The sequence below is a fragment of the Pseudorasbora parva genome, chromosome 17 (genome assembly GCF_024679245.1).
Source record: "Pseudorasbora parva isolate DD20220531a chromosome 17, ASM2467924v1, whole genome shotgun sequence".
Classification (NCBI taxonomy): Eukaryota; Metazoa; Chordata; class Actinopteri; order Cypriniformes; family Gobionidae; genus Pseudorasbora; species Pseudorasbora parva.
In genome coordinates this window covers 2,915,442-2,936,322 of record NC_090188.1, presented here as the reverse complement: position 1 = coordinate 2,936,322, position 20,881 = coordinate 2,915,442, and the positions used below count along the sequence as shown (strand labels likewise).

Sequence of the window (20,881 nt, the reverse complement as noted above, 5' to 3'; positions counted from 1 at the left end):
TTATTTTTACTCTCCTCTAGTTACACCTGTCCGCTCTTCCTGTGCGTCCATTGGTCAAAGTCCAGCGGTCCTTCTCTTTGATTGGTCAATCCTCGGTGTCAATCATTTTATTGACTTTCACTGACACCATTTCACTTACAGCAGCGGGAGCGCGCACGCACAGAAAAGAGTGAAAGTTTAAAGTCAAGATGGCAAGTAAAATCCTCCTGAGAGCCTGTCGAGTGACTCTGATGGCAAGACAAAATGTTTTAATGAAAACACCCCAGCGTGCGATGGCCGGGAAAGGTAAGGGGCGTTCAAAAATGTATAGTTTCTTTAGAGAAATTTTAATTGAGTTTTCTCGCGATAAATTGTACTGATATAATTTTTTGCATGTGTATTACTACAGTAACATGCTGCCATTTTCTCAGTTTTTGAATGAGTGACATATTAGTACAGAAAGACACGATAATATAATACCTGAACAAGATGAAAAGACGCTTGAAAGGAGCGTTATTAAATACGCTTGACATTACTTGAAACAATAAGTGGGCATTTGTAAGATATATAATGAGAGAGTATAATCAAGGTCATTAGTTCTTTATGTTGTGAAGGTCCGTGCTCTGGCCTTTCTTGGCACAAAACTCATGTTCGTGTGCCAGTTATTCTGGATCATGGCGGAGAGCGCCTCTGCATTTATCCGCTGTTTGGCGACACCCAGTGGACAAATGCTCCAATCACAACCTCAAAACCAAAACGAGTGTAAAAGTAAAAATATCTCTTGATGTACATAGTTATTATTTGAGGGATGATATTGGTTTACTTATTTACAATGTTTTACCTTGTGTTGGTCAGAGGTTTTTACTCTCCAGGGCTGTATATTGTGTGTTAGCACCAGTAAGGGTTGCTCTTTTCAGGTATCCCTACCGATGAGGAGCAGGCCGCAGGGCTGGAGAGACGCGTCCTGCAGGCGCTGAAAAAGGGCCAGGTAAGATATAATGACATTTTTTGTTTGATCATAAGCTTTGGTGAGTAAATCCTTTTCATTTTGAACCACGTGTGGTTTTCGATGTGTTGCACAGGATCCATACAGCATATTAAAGCCAAAGGAGTATGCGGGATCCAAAGACGACCCTCATATTGTTCCAAGCATCAACAACAAACGGCTGGTCGGCTGCATCTGTGAGACTCTCTGACACACACACACACACACACACACACACACACACACACACACACACACACACACACACACACACACACACACACACTTAAAAACACACAGACATGCACACACGCACTCACACACACAAACAAACTCTTACAAACACACAGACACCCACGCACTCTTACACACACACATACACACACAAACAATCTCTTGCACATGCACGCACTCTCTTACAGACACACAAAAAATCTCTTACATGCCCACAGACACACTCACGCACACTGTCTTACACACACAAACTAACAAACTAACTATCTCTTACACACACACAAATATACAAAATCTCTTACACGCAGACAGACACACTCACACACTCTTACACACACAAACAAACAAACAATCTATTGCACACACACACACGCGCACTCCCTTACACACAAATAAACAAACAATCTTACACGCACGTACTCCCTTACACACAAACAAACACTCGCTTACACACAAACAAACAATCTCTAAAACACACAAACAAACCACTCGCTTACACACAAACAAACAATCTCTTAAACACACAAACAAACAAACAATCTCTTACGCACTCTTACACACAAACAAACAATCTCTTAAACACACAAACAAACAAACAATCTCTTACGCACTCTTACACACAAACAAACAATCTCTTAAACACACAAACAAACAAACAATCTCTTACGCACTCTTACACACAAACAAACAATCTCTTAAACACACAAACAAACAAACAATCTCTTACGCACTCTTACACACACAAACAAACAATCTCTTACACACACGCACGCACTCTCTTACACACAAACAAACAATCTCTTACACAAACAAACAATCTCTTACACGCACACACACAAACAATCTCTTACACACACACACACGCACACAAACAATCTCTTACACAAACAATCTCTAACACACACGCAAACAAACAATCTCTTACACACACACAACAAACAATCTCTTCCACACACGCAAACAAACAATCTCTTACACACACACACGCACACACACAAACAATCTCTTACACACACGCACACAAACAATCTCTTACACACACACACGCACACACACAAACAATCTCTTACACACACGCACACAAACAATCTCTTACACACACACACGCACGCACACACACAAACAATCTCTTACACACACACACACGCACACACACAAACAATCTCTTACACACACGCACACACACACAAACAATCTCTTACACACACACACGCACACACACAAACAATCTCTTACACACACACACGCACACACACAAACAATCTCTTACACACACGCACACAAACAATCTCTTACACACACACACGCACGCACACGCAAACAGTCTCTTACACACACGCACACAAACAATCTCTTACACACACACGCACACACACAAACAATCTCTTACACACACACACACGCACACACAAACAATCTCTTACACACACACACGCACACACACAAACAATCTCTTACACACACACACGCACACACACAAACAATCTCTTACACACACACACACGCACACACACAAACAATCTCTTACACACACGCACGCACACACACAAACAATCTCTTACACACACGCACACACACACAAACAATCTCTTACACACACACACGCACACACACAAACAATCTCTTACACACACACACGCACACACACAAACAATCTCTTACACACACACACGCACACACACAAACAATCTCTTACACACACACGCACGCACACGCAAACAGTCTCTTACACACACGCACACAAACAATCTCTTACACACACACACGCACACACACAAACAATCTCTTACACACACACACACAAACAATCTCTTACACACACACACACGCACACACAAACAATCTCTTACACACACACACGCACACACACAAACAATCTCTTACACACACACACGCACACACACAAACAATCTCTTACACACACACACGCACACACACAAACAATCTCTTACACACACACACACGCACACACATACAAACAATCTCTTACACACACGCACACAAACAATCTCTTACACACACACACGCACACACACAAACAATCTCTTACACACACGCACACACACAAACAATCTCTTACACACACACACGCACACACACAAACAATCTCTTACACACACGCACACACACAAACAATCTCTTACACACACACACGCACACACACAAACAATCTCTTACACACACGCACACACACACAAACAATCTCTTACACACACACACGCACACACACAAACAATCTCTTACACACACACACGCACACACACAAACAATCTCTTACACACACGCACACAAACAATCTCTTACACACACACACGCACGTACACGCAAACAGTCTCTTACACACACGCACACAAACAATCTCTTACACACACACGCACACACACAAACAATCTCTTACACACACACACACGCACACACAAACAATCTCTTACACACACACACGCACACACACAAACAATCTCTTACACACACACACGCACACACACAAACAATCTCTTACACACACACACACGCACACACACAAACAATCTCTTACACACACGCACGCACACACACAAACAATCTCTTACACACACGCACACACACACAAACAATCTCTTACACACACACACGCACACACACAAACAATCTCTTACACACACACACACAAACAATCTCTTACACACACACACGCACACACACAAACAATCTCTTACACACACACACGCACGCACACGCAAACAGTCTCTTACACACACGCACACAAACAATCTCTTACACACACACACGCACACACACAAACAATCTCTTACACACACACACGCACACACAAACAATCTCTTACACACACACACGCACACAAACAATCTCTTACACACACACACACGCACACAAACAATCTCTTACACACACACACGCACACACACAAACAATCTCTTACACACACGCACACAAACAATCTCTTACACACACGCACGCACACGCAAACAAACAGTCTCTTACACACACACACGCACACGCAAACAAACTATTTCTTACACACACACAAACAAACAATCTCTTACACACACGCACACACACAAACAATCTCTTACACACACGCACACAAACAATCTCTTACACACACACACGCACACGCAAACAAACTATTTCTTACACACACACAAACAAACAATCTCTTACACACACACACTGTTAGAGTTGATGGACTGATTAGCAGTAAATGAGCCTCTGCTAGAGTAGAATAAGAAAGCATTTCTTTCCCAGGAAGACTTTCCAAATAACGCGTCTCTTCTTGTGAAGGTGAGGAAGACAACACCGCCATCGTGTGGTTCTGGCTCCACGAGGGAAACCCTCAGCGCTGCCCGTCCTGCGGCTCGCACTACAAACTGGTCCATCACGAGCTGCCGCACTGAGCAGACACACACACCTAACCTCTGACCCTCAGTGCCAACGCCAAACATGGACAGCATTCAATAAAATTATTTCACACAACAAAAGGACTATGATGTGTTTCTGTTGCATTGTAATGCGGATGAAGATCGTAACCACTAGAACAAAACAATCACAACAGCAAAACTAGAAAATATTGTGTTTATTTACAATTTACAAACACAAGAAAAATGTCAGCATTTGTTTCATTGCTTCCACATCTCTCAACACACACACACACACAAATGGCACAGCAACTAGTAGCTCACACACACACACACATGATGAGTGTATTAAGACTAACAGAGTTTTAACTTGAATGTCCTGCAATAACCCAACTCACGTATTTTTATTGGTCATATATTATTACTCTGAAAATTGTTTTATTAGTATATGAGCATTATAACAGTGATGAACACATTCTCTCTCACACACACACACATTCCTGCACCTGCTATCAGATTTTGGTACTTACTCAATCTTTGAAAACAAAATAAATCTCAAAACAATCTGTGTGTGTGTTTTTAGTTAAGGCATATGTCCCAAAAGTGTTCCTTAAGGACACACTTTATGATTCCGCATTAACACTCATCCATTACATCCTAAAGTCAATCTGAACGACCTGCCAAATATGGTCATTTCTTCAAGTCACATGACATTGATATCTTGATCTTATTGGTTTAGCAAGTGAGGCGTGCGTTACTGAAGTCATTTGGAATAAAATCATATTCTATATAATGAAACCAAAACAAAGGGTTTTGTAGTGTAACTGGTAACACTGTACTATAAGGTCATATACGCTAATATTAGTTAATCTTACAATAAATAATAGCATTTAATAATCGTATTAATGTAATGTACATATACTATTAGTATATGCGTGTTATAGTAATTATGCATTTGAACACAATGAATTGTGTATTAATAAATATAAATTCTGTATAATGTTCATGGTTAGTTTATGATGCTAATGTTAGCGTATAGAACCGTATTGTAAAGTGTTACAGGTTAAAAAAGGAAGAAGAAAGTGCTTACAAGCACACAAATATCACCCAAACTGAGCGAGTAACAAAACACTGATATACAAACATTGCTTCCATGTCTCTGTCCCACTGGGATGCCGTATTTAGCGTCTGGATTTAAACTATAACTGAAGGTTATTCAGATGCATAATAAATCAAAATGTCTCTATGCTAATTTGAGCCAGAATCCGGCGAGCTCGCTGCGGTCTGAAGGATACCTGTGGACGTCAGACGAGGTTGAAGCCCTGGTTGTGTTCGATGGCCTGCAGCAGTTTTTCGTGGAGTGTGTCTTTGCTGCTGTATTTGGGCAGGTCCAGCAGGTTGAAGCAGGTGTGGGCTACTGGGAAATAATGCTCTCCTCCAGCGGTGGGCTGGATCACTAACGCCAGGCTCTTCATTCCCATGATGGGGATCCGGTCGCTGCCCGTCAGGAACACTGGAGGAAATGACAGGAAGACAAGTTAGCGAACCCTCTGGTCTTCGGTGGCGGTGAAATGCAACTTTCCTGTTTCCTCCAGGAAAACCAAAGCCTGGATGCCAGCTGAACTCAACCCCGCCCACAACATTTGAGCTCGGGCAGTTCGGTCTGGACTTGATCCATACTCAGCTCTATATTTCCTCACGCCCTGACGAAACCTACCAATTCAGAAGATTAACAGAATGCATAGCTGATATAAAAAATTGGATGAATAGTAATTTCCTGCAGCTTAATTCAGATAAAACTGAATTTTTACTTATTGGACAGAAAAGCTCCACAAGTAGTAACCGAGAATACTGTCTAACACTTGATGACTGCTCTGTCAAGCCCTCGTCGTCAGTGAGGAACCTGGGTGTGCTCTTTGATACCAATCTTTCATTTGAAAGCCACGTTTCTAGCATCTGTAAAACCGCATTCTATCATCTTAAAAATATATCTAAATTACGGCACATGCTTTCAATGCAAAATGCTGAACAGTTAGTACATGCGTTCATGAGCTCAAGGCTAGATTATTGTAATGCTCTACTGGGTGGTTGCCCTGCTCGCTTAATAAACAAACTCCAGCTGGTCTAAAACGCAGCAGCTCGAGTTCTTACTAGAACCAGGAAGTATGATCATATTAGTCCAGTTCTGTCAACACTGCACTGGCTCCCTATTAAACATCGCAGACATTTTAAAATCTTGCTCTGGGCCCTGTCCGGATCGGATGGTGGACCTGCGTCTGGACATGACCAACGCGTCCTGGAGTGTCTGCTGAGCCGTGTCAAATGGTGTCTCCTCCGAATTTTCCTCACTGGCACGTCATCCTCAATAAACCCGTCTTCGGCGCAATAACTCCGATCTTTCATGTATTCATACTCTTGTGTAATCGACGCCCCATCCTAAATAAACCTGTCTCTTGCGTGATACCCTGACATTTTGAATAATCCGATCTAATATGATTTCTGACCTGTAAGGTTGCCAGAATAATAATCTTACACGGTGTGTTAATAGGCCAGAGGAGAACTGGCACCCCGACTGAGTCTGGTTTCTCCCAAGGTTTATTTTTCTCCATCACGCCCCGATGGAGTTTTGGTTCCTTGCCACTGTCGCCTTTGGCTTGGCTTGCTCAGTTGGGGACACTAAAAATATGATTAAAGTTATTCAACTTATTATACAAATAAAATGTATGAATTAGGTCTTATTTAATTCTATAAACTATAATACTGATCTGCCAACATTGTCGCTATATGATAAATTAAAATAAGCTGATGACATCACTGTTTTCTCCAGTACGACTGTACAGCCAAATCTAATTTTGTCGCAATATTATCCTGTTTGACACTGTGAAGCTGCTTTGACACAATCGTGATTGTAAAAGCGCTATATAAATAAAGTTGATTGATTGACTGATTGAGAGGAGCAATTATGCTCCGGAAAAAAATGGTGTTTGGGGTGTAAAATGTGTGTTATTTTGGTAAGGTTGCCTGCTAAAATTCGCATTCCTAGGTCTATATATCAAATAATTGAGGTTGCTTCGCAGAAAAAAAAAACGCAGACTTGGCAACACAGTGCAGTTGAGCTCTGTTGATATTTGACAACTAACGTTATCAAATAACGTTATGCGTCGCTCCGCTGCTCTGATTGGTTGTAGGTCTGTCCAATCGAGGTCTTTCCTGGTTCGGTTGAAACGCCCCATAATTCCAGCCCAATGGAGCATCAGACTCATGAGTATGACCACATCAGGCTAGGAAAACCAAATTATTATTTTGAATTTTGAGGTGATTTTATAATCCTATACAATATTTATAGCATTTTCATGAGCTATTTCCCCCTATTGAAAATCAAAATCAAGGTCAGTTTATTTCTAGAGCACATAAAAAAAACGGCGAGTGGCCGACCAAAGTGCTGTACACATAAAACATAGCAAATAGTAACTAGAAACACAGATATAAAAACAAACAAACAAACAGTCCAAGACGTTTTGTTTCAGATCTAAGGTTGGTAAATATAAATGAAGTAAATCTGACAGATAAGAGGGTGCCAAATTATTTAAAGATTTCTATACTAGTAGTAGAAAAAAATACTTCAACTTCATTTATAAAGCACTTTCAACACCACAAGTGGAACCAAAGTGCTGTACATGAGGTATACAAGAACATTTAAAAATAATAAGCGCAAATAAGAGTTTAAATACACAATTTCTTTCTATCACACACACACACACACACACACACACACACACACACACACACACACACACACACACACACACACACACACACACACACACACACACACACACACACACACACACACACACACACACACACACACACACACAAATTAAACTGGTATTATTCCATGATAAAATAAAGACAAGGCATTTAAAATTAAATGTATAGGTAGATTAGTGCCTTCTGGTGGGAGTAAAAAAAGAAAAACATGAAGATACATAAAGAAGAAATAAAGATTCAAACGGTTATGAATCAGTGAATTGATTCATGATTTGGATCGAGTGTCAAACTGCTGAAATCACATGACATTGGCGATCTGAATTATTGATCGATTCTCTGATTCATAACCGTTTGAATCTTTATTTGAGGATTGAACACAAACGCGGAAGAGAAGACAATGCTGAATAAAGTCGTAGTTTTTGTTATTTTTGGACCCAAATGTATTTTGGATGCTTCAAGAGACTCTAATTAACCCACTGATGTCTCATATGGACTACTGTGATGATGTTTTTATTCCCTTTCTGGACATGGACAGTATAGTGTGCATACACTTGCATACACTCTCGGACTAAATATAAAATATCCTAAACTGTGTCTGAAGATGAACGGAGGTCTTACGGGTGTGGAAAGACATTAGGGGGGAGCCATTAATGACATCAATTTCATTTTTGGGTGAACTAACCCTTTATGGCATTGGTGTAAACAGAGCCAATCACTGTGACAAGCTTCAAATCTGAGGTCGTGTTCAGAGCACAGTGTGAGACACTGTGTAAATCTAAATTAAATCACTTAAATTAATCACTTACGCAGAAACTGTTTCTTTTTCTCCAAAGGCAGCTCGTGAAACACTTCCCAGAATATCTTGATGGTGGGATGATCCGCCCAGTACTCGCCCTTATACTCTGTGCTCTGAGGATCAATAATACAACAACGTGAACAAACCACAGCATCAAAACACTTCCAAACACACACTGTTGGTTCAAGCTCAAAACCATCAGACACTATCAGCTGGTGCAAGTAAATGTTTACCTTCTCTAATTCCTTCCAGTCATAATTGGTGTTTCCTATGACCATGGCCTGCAGTTCGCTTGGCTGGAAAAGCTCTAGAACTTTCCCTCCACACACTTTGTGAAATCCAGCGTGGAAAGCACTGAACTGAGGAGCCACGGAGGTGTTGAATATATAATTAACGTAGGCGTTGACAAACTCCTGCCTGGTAAGGTTGAATAGATTATTTCATATATATTAATCAATGTGTAAAAATAGAGTAACACTTTATTTCGACAGTCCACTTAGACATTCGACTGACTATAAGTAATTTGCAACTTCATGTCAACTTATTCTACTAAACCGAACCCTGACCTAACATCAATAATACAACTACAGAGTTGACATGCAGTTAGCAATGTAACTTAGATAGTATAATGTCTATTGGACTAAGGCCCAGTCCCAAATGGCACCCTAAACCCTCACGGTTTTCCACAGTCCGCACTTTCACGTTGTAAGGAAGTCCGCAGCGTAACCCGGACCAGTGCGAAGTGCGCACAGAGGGCGTGTATCGACCTCGCGAGCACCCTTCTGAGACCTAAAAATGAAAAATGGGACACCCTGTGTTCTCGTGGACTTAACGGACACGCGCACACAGCCGCCATTGTAAGTCCACCAGACCGAAAGTACACATGAAGTGTGCCATTTGGGACAGGGCCTATCAAAATAAAGTGTATCCAAAAACACTGCTCAACAGGAATTCATGTGAGAAATGATAGGCTGCATTTACACCGAAAGTCTTAATGCACAGATTTGATCTTTTGACCATATTCGATTGTTTTTGCCTGCCGCCATTCACTGGATGGATGGATGTGAATATTACATGTTTGTTTATTGAACATTTAACAGTGAAGCACTGAGCTTGAATTGATATGCAGGCAAAAATTTACTTTTATTAATAACATTAACATGCAAAAACATTATTTTTATAGGAAACATTTTAATTTTCTACTCTTATTAAATGTACTTGTCTCACATCGAACTGACAGACAGCTTCAGCTATAATAAAAGCAGCTGTTTACTTGCTTTCTGTGTAATTCAGTCACAATTTGGAGAAAAGTTGTTGAGATTTTGTGACTTTTTCCATATATTGGAGTGGAAATGGTTATTAATAAAAGATATTAAGTGCTCCTCCACCACCATCTACTGGTTATAGTGGGCATTTCATGTCTTTTGTAAATTAAAGTGATTGTCTGCCACAAAGTGGCCAACACCTTTAAACTTTTAGTTTTATGAATCATCACATTAAAAATAACATTAAATGTGATCATATTTAGAGCTTTTAAGTGCTGTAAAAAGTGTGAAGCTCTTGATAAGTGCTTGAATTTAATTCTCAATAGGTTGTACGAAACCTGAGATGAATAATGACAACATAAAATAAATAAATAAATCAACTATTCCTTCCACAATACCATGGTGAATGTTGGTGATTTGTGGACGGAAACCCCTGAATGTTTCAATATTTCTCCTGGTTTCTTCGACAGCATTGATCTGATATCTGTGGTTTATAACGGAGATCTAGTGGAAGTATTCGGTTGCAGAATTCTCCCAGTAGGGATGTTATTAATTCTGTGGTGAATTCACACAATTTCTCACTGGATCTCTAGTTCTGTACACCAACGGTGTCACATGATCGAGATGGGCCCATGTAGGAGCTTGTGCGGTTAACTATAGCTCAATCGAGTAGTACTGTTTTGTTCCTCTATCACTTCGTTTGCCGTTTCTTATATGTAACAGAAATGGCAGCTCTTGTCAGCTGGGCACCAGCGCAACGCGACCTCTTACAAAATTTAGTCGCACCAGCAGGAAAAAAGGTTACAAAATGCCACCATTTGGGCAGTCTGGAGCCCTGCTTTATAAAGTTTCCACCTCAATAAAAAAAGCTGTGAGCGCATACAGGCACATCTGCTTCATAATACAACATTAAAAAGCTATAAAGGGGAAACGTCATCACGGCTTGTGGTGGATGAGAGTTCAAAAGGGAATCAGATACACGTGTTTAGATACCAGATATTGGATTTAAAACCAAAACTGGAAGTGGCTCAGATGCAGATCTTGTGTGGACTCTGTGTATGTGTGCAAATTTCGATCTATGTCAGATGAGAGTAAAAACAAAAAATTCTGATTTATTGTGCCAGTATAAACGCAGCCAGTCAACAGTCACAATGATCGTGATGAGAGAACGTGAATATTATGTCGCGTGTAATACCTGTTGGATTTGTTAACGGTGATGTCCGTCCCATTGGGTATCAGCTCTAACACCTCTGTGGCACCAAAGTTTTCCTCTGTGATCTGTAATTATAAAATGACTGTCTATGAATTTATTTTTTTAATGAAGCATTTGTTTAAAATTACACTACATGCAAACAACACTTTAACTTCCTCTTACTGTGAAATTCAGGCAGAAAGTTTCTTCCAAATCATCCTCCGTATAATCCAGCAGCTGCTGAAGACTCCTATAGATCCACAGAGAGAAAACCATCACATCTATACTAAAAACATCACAACATTTCCTAAAATGGGGTCCGATTATTACTTAACCCTATGAAGCCTTCTCTATCACTTTTGATATGCAAATTTCTAAAGCCTCTAAATGATTTATTATAAATCATTGTTCCACCCACTTTGACCCTTAAACTTAAAGGACAACTCCGGCGAATTTTTAAGTTTATCTTGATCGTTATATCTTTGTGAGTAGTCTATAGAAAAAAAAAAACCCAACCGGATTGGTGCTTGCAGCACGGAGTTATTACAGTTAATGCCCAGAGCCCCCCCTCAGCCAAAACGGCAGCTTTAGGGGCATAAACGTAACGGGTGTCTTTGTGCCTCTTAACAGACAAAATGCAATTAAAATGTCAGTCCAACATGAACAGGGCCCTTACATGACAACGAGATGTGTGTAGCCACATAGCCATTGTTTAAATTCACCTGTTTTAGCCGGCTAGCGGTGTCTCGCGATGAAGTCCCGTGGGAACGCCGTTGTAGCGGGAAAAAAGGCAAATGGTCCAGTCGAGAAGAGCATCGTGTGTATGAAGAGGCTCTGCTCATCAGCTCGTCGGTTCTCAGTATTGAACATGTCAGAGAGAAACGGTTTTCGATTCTGTCCTGTCGATCCGATGAAGACCGCTGCTCGACTCGTTCAGTTACTCGCTCATGCTCAGTATCAGCGGCTCGTGAGTTCATCAGATCTCTCAGCAAAACATGCCTCAGTTCAGTGAACGGCTGGAGTTACATTAGTTTAATTAAAATTCGGAGGGATTGTTACTCATGTCAGATAGTGTGTAACTAAAGTAACGTGTGTGATCAGCGCTGATTTGAGACGCGAACCGTTTAGAACGATTCAGTCCGATTTGGTGAACTGGTCCGCCCGGTTCACTAAACGTTCACTAACGATTAGTTCGTGAACCGGCCTAACTTACACAGACACAACACAGCCGGGCCGGTTGAAGAGAAATGCCATTCGGTGGTTAAAGACGGGTGCAGTCACTGTGGAGGTAATGTAAACTTTATTTATCCTTCCATTTGGGCACACACGGCTTGAGGAAAGATGTGCAGTAATTTAAAATAATCGTGCTTTACACACACATGACGCTCTTACCAACTGGACTGCCTTTTTTCCGGCTACTGCTGAGTTCCCACGGGACTTCAGCGCGAGAACTGAGAACTAAGTGGCTAAACGCATCTCGTTGTCATGTAAGGGCCCTGTTCATGTTGGACGGACATTTTAAAGGTCCCATGGCATGGGTTGTTTTATTGTTTTATAATGTTTCCTGGGGTGTACTTATATTGATAGTATGGTTTTTACATCAAAAATGTCATAATTTAGAAATAAAAGGCATTTTTCTATACTGATATTAGCCCTCTGTTTAGAATGCTCTGTTTCAAGAGGCGTGTCTGCTGTGAGTCTTCAGTGAAAACACCCACTGTTGTGATTGGCTGACATCTTTGCATTTAAAATTAGATAACGTGCAGATGGGGGCGTGGTTTAGTCAGGCGCGGCAGAGCAGCTGCAGCGCTGCCAGTCGAGAGAGAGACTGGGGAAGGATTGTTGAGGAAGTGTTATTGTACAGAGTTTTTGAGAGGGCAAGTTTGTTTTGTTTGTATCTCAGAGCTCTGAATAAACACAAGTGAACTTTGCAACGTTATTTCTCTCACAAAATGCTTTCACCACAGCTAACAACAAACACGACATCGATATGAATACAGTAAGAGCTTCAGTCGGCATAATGAGCAGCGTCATTCAAACAGACCGACAGACCGATCCGAACATTATAAAGAGTGTTCTTTGAATGCTCTCTCTAGTTTAATCATTTAAATAACAGATTTGTTTCATGCTGTTAACAGAGATGAGGTGAGGTTGATGGTTTTAGTCACTGGCTTGATTCACTGATGCATCAAGACGGCCAGCAGCGGGACTGACAGTTTTAAACGACTTAGAAAGAAAGTCTGTGTGAACTTGAATGATTAGCTACACATCAGAACTCACTGATCCCAGATCAGGCATTAATGAACACTGTTACACTGTTACGTTTGTGGTGGTGCTGTTGAATCCGTGTGGTAAAGCCTGTGCTGCTGACATCCAGTGATAAACTGACTCCTTTCTCTACTAATTCTCTGGGTGGGCAAAGCAGAGGAAGGGGCGGAAACCTTTCCTGGTATGACGTCATAACAGGAGAATTCAAGATCAGCTCGTCTGAGCTCTCAGTTTCTCAAAGGCAGAGAAAGACAGCCTGAACTTGTTTTACACTGATCAGAATTTCTAGCGACTTGGAGAAAACATTCAGGCTAGGGGAACTCATATTAATGTTGAAAAACCTCATAAAATAAGAATTTCATGCCATGGGACCTTTAATTGCATTTTGTGTCTGTTAAGAGGCACAAAGACACGCTTTACGTTTATGCCTCCAAAGCTGCCGTTTTAGTTTGAATTGTATTTTATACTGTGGATTGTTGCAATGTGCTAAATAAATATTTGCATAATTTGTAATTGATTAATATTTGAAACTTTAATATTAATTTATGCAATCGCAATGCCTTGATTTTTAGTAAAGTTACACAGTCACAGCATTAGCCATAAATGCAATGGTACTAATAGTTGGCATAATTTCTTTTAGTGTTTCGGTTTCGGCCAAGAATTTTTATTTCTGTGCATCCCTACTGACAATGTTCTGCTCGGTGTGTCGTCAACACGCTTCAGAAGATGCCAAAACTAATAGTTTCATTGTTGGGACTAAAAACCTAAAACTGGAAGCCATAAAAGACCACGAATCATCCAAATGCCACATCCAGGTAAAAAAAAAGCGCACAGAACACAGAGCCCTACTCATTTAATGAAATGTATATCAGTTCATGGTTTGTGTGTGTATAAGAGAGATAGAGAATATGTCAGTATTTCATTGAGACTTGAGATTAAATAAACTGCTTAAGTATTGTAGAGCTTGTAGTATTAATTTTTCATATGCAGTTACACATTGTCGGTTAAAAACATGGAGTGGCTGGTAGATTTTGAAATCCACCAGCCACAGTGGCCGGTGGACAAAAAAGTTAATTTCCATCCCTGTCACCAAGATATAACGATCAAGATAAACTTAAAAATTCGCCGGAGTTGTCCTTTAAACAGGTAATTTGTACTGAACAGCTCCTCAACAACACAAGTTTCTGAGCACAGAAAATGTACCATTGATGTGAATGTGGATCAAGCATGAGTCCAAATGAAGGTTCAGTGTGTTTGATTCTTCATGATACGAGTCCTTTAAGCTCTCAAACCTCATCCAGTCATTTGAAAAACGCACCTTCCTACATCAGGCATGAGTTCTTTCAGGTCCTCTAGCATGGGCACTTTCTTCAGGAGTTTCTTGTACAGCGCTAGCGGGAAGTTCAGCTCCACTATAGTGAGGTTATAGATGGCCAGTCCACAAATGACACCAATCAGGTGGAACAAGTCGATGTCTTCAAATGTCTGAAGGAAATACAGCTGACATGAGACGGACAGTTCCTCATCTTACACCACAGTAACTTCATCGCTAGCAAATCTGATATTACCTTGAGAGTTAGATATGAATGAAGAGTTGGTTTTGAGAAACCTTTTTATGATTATATTTCCAATGTATATTCTTAAGAACTTTTGAATGATGATTATTCTTTTGATCTTGTTTTTTTCCTAATACATATATTATATATAAAGTGGATGTACTTTTATGAATGTGAGGGGACTTCTAATGTTTTCTAATGTACTTTAAGGTGAGTTCACACTTGTAGTTCGGTTAGTTTGGTTCGGACCAAAAAACTAAAACAAAACGTATAGTCCTGGTCCGCTTAGCGTTCACACTGGCATTTTTAACAGCGAACCTAGAGTTACCGAACCAAAGGCACAGGGAGACGGTCACAACCTGATTGGTCGGCTTATATGACGTAGGAGCTCGCTTACTGAGCATTGAAAACAATGCTGTGTGCTGGATTAAACGCCATCATTTTATGCGTGTACATATGGCATTATTTTTAGCCGCTGAGAACTCATGAAGAGCTCATAAATTCAAAAACAGCAGCAGGATTTCCTCCGTTGTATCCGGAAATGAAGATCTTTTGCAAAAGAGACGGCAGTTCTGTCCTCTGTAACGTTACCGACTAATGGGCAACACGGGTCCTTTGATGAGATGAACCAGGTATGATTTTTGTGAGTTTTTTCTAGCATTTTCGAAATAAGCTTATCGGAACAAATATTGATGAGACACTAACCTCCTCGTTGCTCTACGTTTGCCCTCTAACGTTAACGTTATTCATTTTGGATACACCGATCGATCTTTCCGCGCCATTAAATCAGCTGCATTATGCGTTGCATCTTGTGACATTACGTCCTGTTTTTGGTTCGTTTGCATGTCTTTGGTCTGTGTTTGGTTCATATATCAATCGAACCGCACCAGAGTTTATTTGGAAGTGGACCGAGACTCATCTTTTTAGCGGTCTTGGTCCGCTTGTTTGGTGCGCACCAGGGTTCGGATGGCAGCGTTCACATATGTTCAAATGAACCGCACTAAACAGGCAATCGCACCAGGGTTCGTTTTAATCCAACCAAACATGACAAGTGTGAACGCACCCTAAAAGTCTATTTTAATATGAATACGGTATTTTTGTCATCCATCCATTATCCGTCTACCATTCTTCCATCCACTATCGATCCCTCTATCATCCATTTATCCACTGTCATCTACAATCCATCCATCCATCTACCATTCATCCATTATCCATCTACCATCCATCCACTATCTAAGCCCTCTTTCCATCAATCCATTAGCCATCCATCCACTATCTAGCCCTCTATCCATCCATCCATTCATTTATCCATCCATCCATCCATCCATCCATCCATCCATCCATCCATCCATCCATCCATCCATCCATCCATCCATCCATCAATTATACATCCATTATCCATCTACCATCCATCCACTATCTAGCCCTCTTTCCATCAATCATTCCATCCACTATCCATTCATCTCCTATCCATCCATCCGTCCATCTATTATCCATCCATCCTATCTATTATCCATACATCCATTATCCATCCATCCATCCTATCTATTATCCATACATCCATTATCCATCCATCCATCCATCCATCCTATCTATTATCCATACATCCATTATCCATACATCCATTATCCATCCATCCATCCATCCATCCATCCGTTCACATTTATGATGAAGTATACAACGTGTTTTGTCTGATTTACTTCAGAAAAGAATAAAGGTGCACTGTGCAGTTAGTTTGGTATGCACTGAGAACTTTAGTTTTTTTACGGCCTCTGAATAAACGTTTTTCTCAAAGGACATTGTGTGCTTTCTTACTATACCTTGTGAGCGAACCAGATGAGCCTGGACTCCTCGTAGTATCTAAACATGCCATATTTAGGGTCTAAGAGTTCTTTCATGATGAGCAGGAAGAACTCTTTTCTCACGCCTCCAGCGTCCACAGCCTCCTCTCCCACAAAGATCACCTGCAGAATAATATAATTACAAACCGGAGAAGCAGCAATGAAGATGCACATGTTAACTCTTTCCCCGCCGAACATTGAATTTTCCATTATTTGTGAGAAAACGCTTCCAGGCCAAAAACTGAATTTTCCCTGTTTCCACTGTTAGACGCTAGGGGCCGCTATTACGCATCTTCTGAACGAGTCCTGATCAAAACACACGCGAGTAAGACGCAGTAAAACAAGCCATCGTAGGTAATCATATGCATATGAAAAATAACGTGATCATCAACATTTAACATCAAATACTTTAAAAATCAAAACTATCTAATGTCACTGAATGAAATAACCCAGGATGAGCTACAGGACTGAAGCATTAGAGGTGTAGATGGTATCAATCTACTCCATCTGTTTGATCATCTCTGAATCTGATGTCTGCCAGTCTTTCACAAAAACTAGATTTTTTCAGCTTTGTTCAAAATGTTTTTGTTGTTGTTTAAAAGAAGAGGGTCAGCTCTTTCTTTTGATATATTGCATGCTCAGATATTCATAAAACATAATATTTTATGGGCTATTAAATTTAGGGAAAATGGGGTCAAAAACCCTGGCAACTTTTTTTTTTTTTTAAGAGTTAAGGAAAACTTGTTTACCTTGAGCGGCTTTTTGTAATCAACGTTTTTGGACTTCCTTAGCACCTCCATGGAGTCTCCGACCACATTATCTCGGCGTACAATGAGGATGAGGCAGGGGTTAACTGACTCTACTCCTCCGCCAGACAGGAACAGCGAGTGTAAGTTCTGTCTCTGAGCCTGGTCCACGGCTATCTGATCATAAACAGCACTGTGAGCGCACAAGTAAAACATGATGTCCGATCTTCAGGTGCGGCAGAGCTCGCTCACCTGCATCTGGATCACAGCATCAGTCTGGAGCAGCGTCGTCTTCGCCTGAGCGTCAAAAACAAACGGGTATTTGCACAAGATGACCTGAGCGTCCATGACCTGTTCAAGACAGATGGGAGACAGACACATCAGACAATGTGAATGTGACCGTATACTTTGAGGTTAAAGGGTTAGTTCACCCAAAAATGAAATTGATGTCATTAATGGCTCCCCCTAATGTTGCTCCACACCCGTAAGACCTCCGTTCATCTTCACACACAGTTTAAGATATTTTAGATTTAGTCCGAGAGCGCATGCAAGTGTATGCACACTATACTGTCCATGTCCAGAAAGGGAATAAAAACATCATCAAAGTAGTCCATATGAGACATCAGTGGGTTAATTAGAGTCTCTTTCACACTGCACGTCGGACCCGCAATATTCCCGGAGCATTGCCGGGTCGCCTTCTGTGTGAAAGCAACCACGTCCCCGGATTGATTACCGAATTGAACCCGGGTCGGGGACCTAGTAATATTGCGGGATTCGACCCGGGACGAGCGCTGTGTGAACAAAAGCCGAAACTAATGCCGCATCGTGTACGTAGTTATCGTGCGACTCCTAGAGCTTGTTTTTTCAATAACACAACCCTGCAGTGCCAGAAGAGCTCGTCGGTGTTTTAAACGCAGAGAGTGTTCGTATACAAAAGAAACTAAAATTAAAGAAGCAGAAACGTGCGCAAACTGGACACAGGTCGAGACCACGGAGCTCCTTACTATCTGCGCTGAAGCTGAGATCGCTCGCCGTTATACGGCACATCAGGATGTCACGTGTCAACTCGACCCGGGACCGTTACGGGTTGTGTGAGAAAGTGCACATATTACAGTATTTCGCTGGCAGTGTGAATGGACCAAATCTAGCGGCCCGGGAACAAATGCCGGGTCGCATTATCCGTGTATTTGCCGGAATCGCAGTGTGAAAGGGCTTTAGAGTCTCTTGAAGCATCAGAAATACATTTGGGTCCAAAAATAACAAAAACTACGACTTTATTCAGCATTGTCTTCCCTTCCTTGTTTGTGTTCAATCCTCAAATAAAGATTCAAACAGTTATGAATCAGTGAATCGATCAATGATTCGGATCGCCAATGTCGTGTGATTTCAGCAGTTGGCACACGATCCAAATCATGAATCAATTCACTGATTCATAACCGTTTGAATCTTTATTTGAGGATTGAACACAAACCCGGAAGAGAAGACAATGCTGAATAAAGTCGTAGTTTTTGTTATTTTTGGACCCAAATGTATTTTGGATGCTTCAAGAGACTCTAATTAACCCACTGATGTCTCATATGGACTACTGTGATGATGTTTTTATTCCCTTTCTGGACATGGACAGTATAGTGTGCATACACTTGCATACGCTCTCGGACTAAATATAAAATATCTTAAACTGTGTCTGAAGATGAACGGAGGTCTTACGGGTGTGGAACTAAATTAGGGGGAGGAGTTAATGACATAAATTGCATTTTTGGGTGAACTAACCCTTTAAAGGAAAGTGTATTTAACACATCTAACAGCACTATCCAAAATAAAATAAGTTTCAAACAACCTAATTCTGTTGGGTGTAGGAATTACACTTCACCTTAAAGTAATTGCAAATGATCATAAGTCAGTCATAAGGTGGCCTGATGGTTAGAGAGTCAGACAGGTAACTCGAAGGTTAAATGTTCAATTCTCCGGCAGGAAATGACCCAAAACATTTAATTCAGGAGTGTAAAATGATGCCTCTGAACAATGCAGACTCACCAGAGAGAACATCTGCTGCTGAAACCAGGTGACATAATCATTCCGGATGTCAATGAGCTCATCCAGCTCATGAATATAGAACTTGTCATACTGGATGATCTGGCCAGCACGCTCATTAACCTGCAACACGATAATAAGAATATGATGTTAGGAAATTACAATATGGTTCCATTAGTTAACTAGTGTACATTCTTGTTTTTTTATTTTTTTTATTTACCATGAGTACCATGTTTTACCATGCCTAATATGATCTAGCTCACTGCAGTGTGAATGTGTCCAGAGGTGGGTAGTAACGAATTCCATTTAATTCGTTACATTTACTTGAGTACATTTTTTTGGGTAACTTGGAGTATTTTTAAAAATGGGTACTTTTACTCAAGTACATTTCTTGTGAAAAAAACTGTACTTTTACTTTGTTACATTCGGTAGCGTTCCTCCGCTACCGTCACATGGTAATAATTATTTTTAAAAGAAATATATTTTTTAATTAAGTTAATATGACTTTTTCCCAAGTCTCGCGAAACGTTGGAAAGGCTGCTTCGCGAGAGGTGGCTACGTATCACCCGCTTATAATTAGCGCGCGTTTAGTCAGAAGATGATGGCCGAAGCAGAGTAAGGTGTTTGTGTGTGTGTGTGTGTGTGTGTGTGTGTGTGCGCGTGCTACGGGTGGCAGATCACCCATGGCCTACAGTTCATTCAGGCTATGTTTTCACTCCAAGATGTCAAAAAGAATAGTTTCATAATGCGATGCATGTTGTGCACACCAAAATGAACTGACATCTCAGCATACAAGAATTCCAGCTCCAACCTGAAAAAACATGTAGCGGTAAGTGTCACAATGATGCCTATATTTGAACA

General features: G+C 40.7%; 2 protein-coding genes across 6 annotated transcripts in view; one reads left to right on the top strand and one right to left on the bottom strand.

Annotated features, from left to right (window-relative positions):
• Window positions 1-119: 119 nt before the first annotated feature.
• Window positions 120-4,677, top strand: cox5b2 (cytochrome c oxidase subunit 5B2). Its single transcript, XM_067422162.1, has 4 exons — window positions 120-285; window positions 897-967; window positions 1,062-1,161; window positions 4,481-4,677. The coding sequence occupies exons 1-4, from the start codon at window positions 189-191 to the stop codon at window positions 4,591-4,593; spliced, it is 381 nt and encodes a 126-aa protein (XP_067278263.1). The 5' UTR covers window positions 120-188; the 3' UTR covers window positions 4,594-4,677.
• An 80-nt stretch (window positions 4,678-4,757) lies between these two features.
• Window positions 4,758-20,881, bottom strand: part of herc4 (HECT and RLD domain containing E3 ubiquitin protein ligase 4) — a 46,214-nt gene continuing 30,090 nt past the window's right edge. For 4 of the 5 annotated variants that reach the window (XM_067422140.1, XM_067422141.1, XM_067422142.1 and 1 more), the window contains 10 exons: window positions 20,024-20,143; window positions 18,242-18,340; window positions 17,993-18,166; window positions 17,223-17,366; window positions 15,165-15,331; window positions 11,762-11,828; window positions 11,582-11,664; window positions 9,355-9,538; window positions 9,132-9,234; window positions 4,758-6,067 (listed from right to left, as the gene is read on the bottom strand). In XM_067422140.1, the coding sequence (XP_067278241.1) occupies window positions 5,859-6,067; window positions 9,132-9,234; window positions 9,355-9,538; window positions 11,582-11,664; window positions 11,762-11,828; window positions 15,165-15,331; window positions 17,223-17,366; window positions 17,993-18,166; window positions 18,242-18,340; window positions 20,024-20,143 (1,350 nt within the window). In that variant the 3' untranslated portion in view covers window positions 4,758-5,858. Of the gene's footprint in view, window positions 6,068-9,131; window positions 9,235-9,354; window positions 9,539-11,581; window positions 11,665-11,761; window positions 11,829-15,164; window positions 15,332-17,222; window positions 17,367-17,992; window positions 18,167-18,241; window positions 18,341-20,023; window positions 20,144-20,881 lie in introns of those variants that run through there. The other variant, XR_010898782.1, reaches the window with a different exon arrangement.